The 7400-nt window shown below is 35.6% G+C and overlaps 1 protein-coding gene across 1 annotated transcript in view; it reads left to right on the plus strand.

The window, feature by feature from the left end:
- Positions 1–484: 484 nt before the first annotated feature.
- The window catches only part of ANXA1 (annexin A1), a gene marked incomplete at its 5' end in the record, with an annotated part of 14256 nt that continues 7340 nt past the window's right edge, over positions 485–7400 (plus strand). The window contains 7 exons of the mRNA XM_046663889.1: positions 485–604; positions 1471–1561; positions 3125–3204; positions 3398–3454; positions 5115–5208; positions 6060–6155; positions 7272–7400. Of these exons, the coding sequence (XP_046519845.1) occupies positions 485–604; positions 1471–1561; positions 3125–3204; positions 3398–3454; positions 5115–5208; positions 6060–6155; positions 7272–7400 (667 nt within the window). The remainder of the gene's footprint in view (positions 605–1470; positions 1562–3124; positions 3205–3397; positions 3455–5114; positions 5209–6059; positions 6156–7271) is intronic.

Here is a 7400-nt window from a genome sequence, read left to right on the forward strand (position 1 = left end):
ACTTTAAAAGTAAACTTTATATTTTTTATACTAAATATGGTAGTTTTCTTAAGGAGTGCAAGTAAAAAACTATATAATGTCCCTATCTGATTATTGCGCTTATTTGAGTGGTACAAACATCAAAGATTGGAAAACATATTAATACATGATTTTAAAAGTATTATTACTACTGATACTGTTAATACACAGTCCCTTATCTTTTGAGCTTTGTGATGTCTTCCCTGTGTAAAAGAGTGAGAACCCTGTCCTTTAAGAAGTTATCAATAAATGCAGTAAAATTTCATTCGAATTTCTATAGATCTAAAAGGTAAAGATAAAATTCTAAATATTCAGTACTCTTGTATTTAAAGGGAAGGAGCTCTATAAGATGTTTGTTTTAGCAATTAGTAGTAAGAGTACCCACAGGTCAGGTCACACCACATTGCTGTATCACTTAGCGTGTTACTAATTAGAAGTCCTGATTCTAATCTCTGATTTCTAATCTCTTCAGCCCCTGGATGAAGCTCTGAAGAAAGCCCTTACAGGTCACCTGGAGGATGTTGCTTTGGCTCTATTAAAAACACCAGCCCGGTTTGATGCTGATGAACTCCGTGCTGCCATGAAGGTAGATCACCTGATTTAAGCTGTTGATAAATAAAAATTCAACCAAGCAAATTTAAAGATCTAATTAGCTTTATTCAACAATCCATGAATCAGGCAGCATCTCATCTAGTAAATAGAAAAGTGCCCCAGGGAGTTGTACAAAATGGAAGGTATTTATAGGCAGAAACTGGGAGGGACAAAAAAGTTATTAACAAGAGAGAAGAAAGCATTGTCTCAGACAAGGTCCCCTTTCTTTGTGGGGAGGGTGGCAGGGGTTTTATGAGGCAGATTACCTCACTAGCATAGATCAGGAATTTCCAGGCTGATCAGTTTAAGGTCACATTCCTGGAAGAGGTTGAAACTGCAACTAAGTCTTGGTTTGCTGTCTGGGGGCAAGTGACTCCACCCTGGGCCTGTTGCTTTTTTTTCTTTTTTCTTTTTAACAAAACAAACTTCCTTCCTCAAGAGAATGTATAGGTCAAGTCCACATACGCCTCCTATGGTATCCTCAACATCTAGTACAGGGCCTGTCCATCAATGGAAATAAAGTGAATAAATTAATTAATAGATAGATGAACGAACAAATGTTGGCGTTAACGACTGTGTTATTTCTACTTTCCTAATGATGTCACTGAAGGACTTCTAAACTTACTTTTAAACTTACTTTTTAAACTTTTGTCCAAAATACTAGCTTTAAATCCATTTTGTTTTTAAAGCAATATAATAGATAGAGCTTGTTGCAATTATTAAATATTGTGGATATTTACTAAATACTGTGGGAAATTGACTAAGTTCCAGATTCAAACAAATTTTGGGACACAAAAAACTAGTTGGTGCTCTTGAATGAAGATTTTCGTACATTTTTTCTTCTCATCTTTTTCAATTCAGGGCCTTGGAACTGATGAAGACACTCTGATTGAAATTTTGACATCAAGAACTAACAAAGAAATTAGGGAAATTAACAGAGTCTATAGAGAAGGTAAGTTTTCATGTCCAACAGTCCAAGGGCCTTAGCTGGAAAGGAAATCTGATATACTTTTCTTAAAATTGAATGTGGATATTAATTATGGAGGCTTTTGGAAACTCTCTATATTAAAATGTATCTTCATTGTTTGGCATGTGTCTACCACACGCACACACCGTTCCTAGACAGCATTCCAGCTGCTGATCAGGGGGATGATGTCCCAGCCCTCATCAAGCTTGCACTTAAAAGAAAATGTCCCTCCAGGACAAATGGCCACACAGTATCGTAATGGAAAAGTCAACTGAAAGCATCAAATTTAAAGAATTTTCTAAAAACATTTCCTATTATTCTGATATTTATTTCATAGAAATGTCCTGTTGTCTTTTATTTTGAAAAGATAACAAAAGAATAAAAATCTCCAAACAAAATATTCTCCATTTGTCCTTGAAAAGGTAAAGAACTAGGTGCTTATAATCTTCTGCTGGAAACTAAGTTTACCATTATGAACATAAATGGCAACTTATTCTTTATCTCTAATTAGGTCGGTGGGGATGATAGACCAGCCATGGCTCACTTTATCTACTCAGTGAAACATTTCCTTTAAATGATATGATCAACACTGTAGAGAGAGATGCAACTGGGTCCTGGGCAGTACTGGGTCTTTTGCTATTTTTCTTTTCTAATTTCTTGAGCCCCCAGCTTTACTGGTTTATGATGATGTGACCTCATAAAGGATCTTTCTGCTTCATTTTCACACCAAGCACAGAGAACGCAACAGCCCTTGCATATTGTTTTCAGGAATTTCAAAGAAATCAGAATAAGGAAGCTTCTAACCTCATTTTCTGCAATTCTTATCTCAGTAGGAATATTTATCTTAGATCCATTTATCAGTGATAATAATCAAGAATGGCATTATTATTAGTTTTTTGTTTGATAAGACAGCTGGGTTAAAGTCCTATTTCTCTATTACATCCAAGATATAGTCCAATGATAGCTTATTAAATTGCCCTGTCTTCTAGTCAAATATAAATTCAATTAATTTTTTTCTAATTGAGCATTATTTTGCACAGTTAAGTAAGGGTGTTTAGATAAAGAAAAGTTTTAAATCTATATCTATATGTACGTACACATATATGCACATAATTATACTATATACAATATATTTATAGTTTTTAAAGTAAATCATCCATGTTCAAGCAAGTACCTCTGGTTTATTTTCTTAAATGTCTTCTATTCATCTCCTTGCTTAAATTCTGACATGTATTTTTTCAGAATTAATTAATAATGTATACTTATGCAATTTATCCTGCTAGCAAAATCTTTAAGACTGTAGATTTTCATTCACAGTATTATTTAAATTGCTCTCATTGCCCTATAGGAAATAAATTTGATGATCTAAAATTTTACTTGCTCTGAATTCTCTATTTTTATTTAAAAAACCATATTTGAAATATGTCCTGTAAGTCATTGAACATTTGGCTTTGCAAATTGTGAGCCAATATAGAGATGTCAGAAATTATTTTTATCACCATTATTTATCACTAGTTTACTACAGAATATGCTTTTCTTCTTTCTCAGAACTGAAGAGAGATCTGGCTAAAGACATCACCTCAGACACATCTGGAGATTTCCAGAAGGCTTTGCTTTCTCTTGCTAAGGTATAACTCAAATAGTTCAGGAGATGCCTCTTCTTTTGTGAAGAGTAAACTCTTAGATTTCATCTCTCTCTAGAAATGAGCAATTGACTCTCTTTTTCTCCGAGGATATTATTCATCTGATTTTAAAGGAATTAGGTAAATCATCTGATTACATATAAGAAAACAACTTACAAGAGAATGGAATTTTTTTCAGGGTGACCGATCTGAGGATTTTGGCGTGAATGATGACTTGGCTGATTCAGATGCCAGGGTAAGTGAGTGCTTACAAATGCTCCTGGATCAACCTACCTACCTCACATAAGTCCTACCTTAGGTGAGGTTGTCACTTGATGGCCTCCACAGGAAAGCGAATCTGAGAGCCTCCTTGATGCCAATGGCACTTCATATTCATTCTCTGAGTGATGCACACTGTCCTGTACTTAAACAGCCCAAGAAAGAAAAATGTGGTCTTCATCTTTTCCATATTTCTTATTCCATCTCCTTATTCCATTTCCATCTCCTTATTCATAAAGCCAGAGAGCACTGAAAGAGAACAATGAGAATTTGATTTGTCATTCCCAAGAACTGTCTGGTTGAGAAAAGTCCAAATTTTTATTTTACCAGATATAAGATAAGGAAAAGTAATTTTTTATTAAGTGAAGTAGAAAGAGTAAGCACATCTAACATTGTTTTAACAGTGAACATTGGAACAGTTTATACATGTAAGTTTATATTGTGAAAATACTATGGCAGTGATATCATTATTTAAAAAATTATGATAACATTTGTATACTTTTAAGTATATTGTTACATATTGTTTCAGTGAGGTTGCTGGTTATTTATACACTGAGCCATTGGCAAAGTTAGAAAAATCCTGCCATTTTAGGGCCTGGAATTTCTGTTAAAAAAAAAAAATGGCAACTATTATTTGCATATGCCTTCCTCATGGGGGATAGTGTTCTTTTTATAAATTCATCACAGTGCGTCAGTAAGGATGGAAATGTATTTGTCCATCCCCACTCCCTTCACTGTACCACTATATTATCTTGCACATAATAGGCACTCATTAAGTATTTGTCGAATAAATGCATACATGTCAGATCAGTTTGCTTGAAAAGCCCAAAATAACTTCTTATGTCCATTGGAAGTTTGACCATTTTAATAGAAATTGTGCAAGCATATCAAAAAATAAAAGTTAGTATTTGAATAATTGCCCGTAATAAAATTATTCTTATTTGCTTGCGATATTTCTGAATTTGCTTTCCATCTGAAGACTCTCTGGGCTCTTAGATGTGTATTTATGGCATCTCCATGGATTAGTGTGACCCAGGAGGATGATGGTAATTAACATTTCAAAGTTAACAGAGCCTGCTTGTGACAACAAGTCAGGGATTATCTTTTTCATTTACGGAAGAGGGAAATCTGGAGTTTAATAAGGTTAAATTATTTATATAAGGTTACAGAGCTATTAAGTTGTGGAGTCAGAATTGGTTGCAGAGTCAGAATTTGAATCCAGAAATTCTAAGATCAAAATTTAAGATCTAGGTTATGGTTGAATTATTGATTTATTAGTACTATTTGCTGATAATTACTTTGAACAATTAAGATTAAAAAAATTCTTTTTTTTAGAGAGCCCCTTGGAGTTGTCTTGATGTAGAGCATATTCTTGAAGCAATTTAATTCAGCATACAATTATTCTGCAAACATATATTCAGTCTCCAGTGTTGGTGAGGCAGCTCGAGAGATACTGTGAAAGATACAAACAAAACAAGGTCCCTATCTCTGAGGAACTTGCATCCTTAGCATTGCCTGCTGTGATCGTATTTGACACAAAGCAGTTGCCTAGAAAGAACATCTCTGAAGAGATCTAACATTCTCGTGCAGCTATCAAGTCAGTAGATAGTCAAGTGATTATTTTTGTGTTTTGACAGGCTTTATACGAAGCAGGAGAAAGGAGAAAAGGGACAGATGTGAACGTGTTCAATACCATTCTGACCACCAGAAGCTATCCTCATCTGCGCAGAGGTAAGAAGAAAGACAAAGGTTTCCTGGAAACTGGTTATGGAAAGTGCAAATTGTTTTTGCTACAAATAAGAAAAAGGAAAGCGAGAAGTCTTAATCAGCGTCATCCTGTACCAGATGGATGTAGCACTCCTGACTCTTTGTTGCTATTGGTGCATTTATGCAACTTTGTATAGCCATCATGTTAGAGTATTGGAAACACATTTTGTGACTTGGGCACGTAGAACATTATTTCATTATTTTCACTACTTCTGTTCCCCTCAAATATCTGGAATAGGTGTGACAAAATATCTAACACATCAAATCAAATTGCAATGAAGAAAACAAAAAGGCTAAGTAAAGAAAAGAGCGTATAGATGATCCTGAAACAAAAACCAAAGAGTTCTTACCTCTGAGCACAAGATTTAGTTCTGAGCCTCCTGGAAGCCAAGGCAAAGCGAAAGTGGAGATTGTTACCTAAAGTTCATTACCTTATAATGTCACACTGATTTCTAATGTTAAAATTAAGGGAAATTTACCACCCAGATCTTTATCTAAGGGAAGATCCATTTGCTGTGGCACTTAGCTCTGATGAAGTAAGTGTCATGGTTGTCAATCACATGCCATTTCTAATAAATGTCAACACTTGCAAAAATTTCCCCCAAAATATACCGGAGCACCAAAATAGTCATGTCAGTTACATTCCTACGGGAAGATGAAGCATACAAACTGTGCTCAGCTGAGTAATGAGCTTTAAAATGTGTTTTGAAGTTCAGTCACCCCAAGGAATACTTTGAGTCAGTTGCCTGATTTTCCTAATGTTTGCTAGAGAATAGAATGTTTTGTACATCTCTTAGTTTAAATTTAATATTCAGTGTTTCAGATGTACACCAAGTACAGTAAGCATGACATGAACAAAGTTCTGGACCTGGAGATGAAGGGGGACGTCGAGAACTGCTTCACAGCTATTGGTATGTGGTCCCCGAGGGGAAGAGTTCTCCAAGTTGAATGTGCATTGTCAATGCTGTCCCGTAATTTATAAAACAAAATAAAACCAAACAAAAAGCAAAAAAACCCCTCAAATATAGTTCATCTGTGTTTCAGATTGTGGTAACATGTAAGATAATGGCAATGAAAACTTAGATAGAGGTATACAATGACTTTCTTAATAATAGCAGATATTATTTCCTTTTTCAAAAAGACAGGCAGGTGGAAAATAATTACTGAGCACTTACTTATGCCAAGCGATGCACCAGGCAGGAGAAAGGTCAGAACAGTCAGTAAGAGCAGAGGATTTGGAATTAGATAAATGCAGATTCAAATCCTGCCTGTCACTTGCTAATTTAATAATCTTGGACAAGTCCAGAGGGTTTGATTCTGTAGGTCTCCGGGAGCTGCTAAAAAGGTCTTCAGAAGGAAAAGGTTTTAAAGTTCTGCCATGTTATTCGGATGACCAGTCAGAGCTGGGAACCTCCATTCTAGAGCTGTGTTTGTCCAACATTACTGTATCCACGAATCCCCTGGAGAGCTTGTTAAAATGCAGATTCTGATTCAGTAGGTCGGGGGTGGCCTGGGACTCTGCATTTCTGACAAGCTCCCAGTTGATGCCAATTCGTTGGTCCATGGATCGCACTTTGAGTAGCAAGGTAGAGACTCATACTAATTGACACATCTGTTAGTATTTTATTTGGCAGCTGCCTTACATTTAAAGAAAATCGTACTCCACTTTTTTTTTAATTTTTTTATTATAACATGAGAAAAGTTTATTGTATGCCCACTTGGCCCTTAGCACCCACTGGTTTCCCCATGCCCAAGAAGAGTGTACTCAGAATAGCATGAACTACTGAAATTGCTATTGGATGGATTTAGGATAGTAGGAGACAGGTGATGTTATCAGGGGAAAGAATTTTCAAAACTACCATCTACAGAATAGCTTCCTATAAACCAAATAGCTTATACTGGGAGGAAGGTAAGGAACAGGAGTGGAGAATAGAATCTTGCAGGCAAAACTGTATTTCTTATTTCTTTCATCTGCGTCTTTCTTCTTTTGTGGTAAATATGTCAACTAAAATGTGCCTCTCTTGCAGTGAAGTGTGCGACAAGCAAACCAATGTTCTTTGCTGAGAAGCTTCATAACGCCATGAAGGTAACATTCTACTTATATGCTTTGCTTGGGGGCAAAACTATTGTTTGTGAAGAGAACAGAAAAGCTCATA

This window comes from Equus quagga, chromosome 6 (assembly GCF_021613505.1).
Source record: "Equus quagga isolate Etosha38 chromosome 6, UCLA_HA_Equagga_1.0, whole genome shotgun sequence".
NCBI lineage: Eukaryota > Metazoa > Chordata > Mammalia > Perissodactyla > Equidae > Equus > Equus quagga.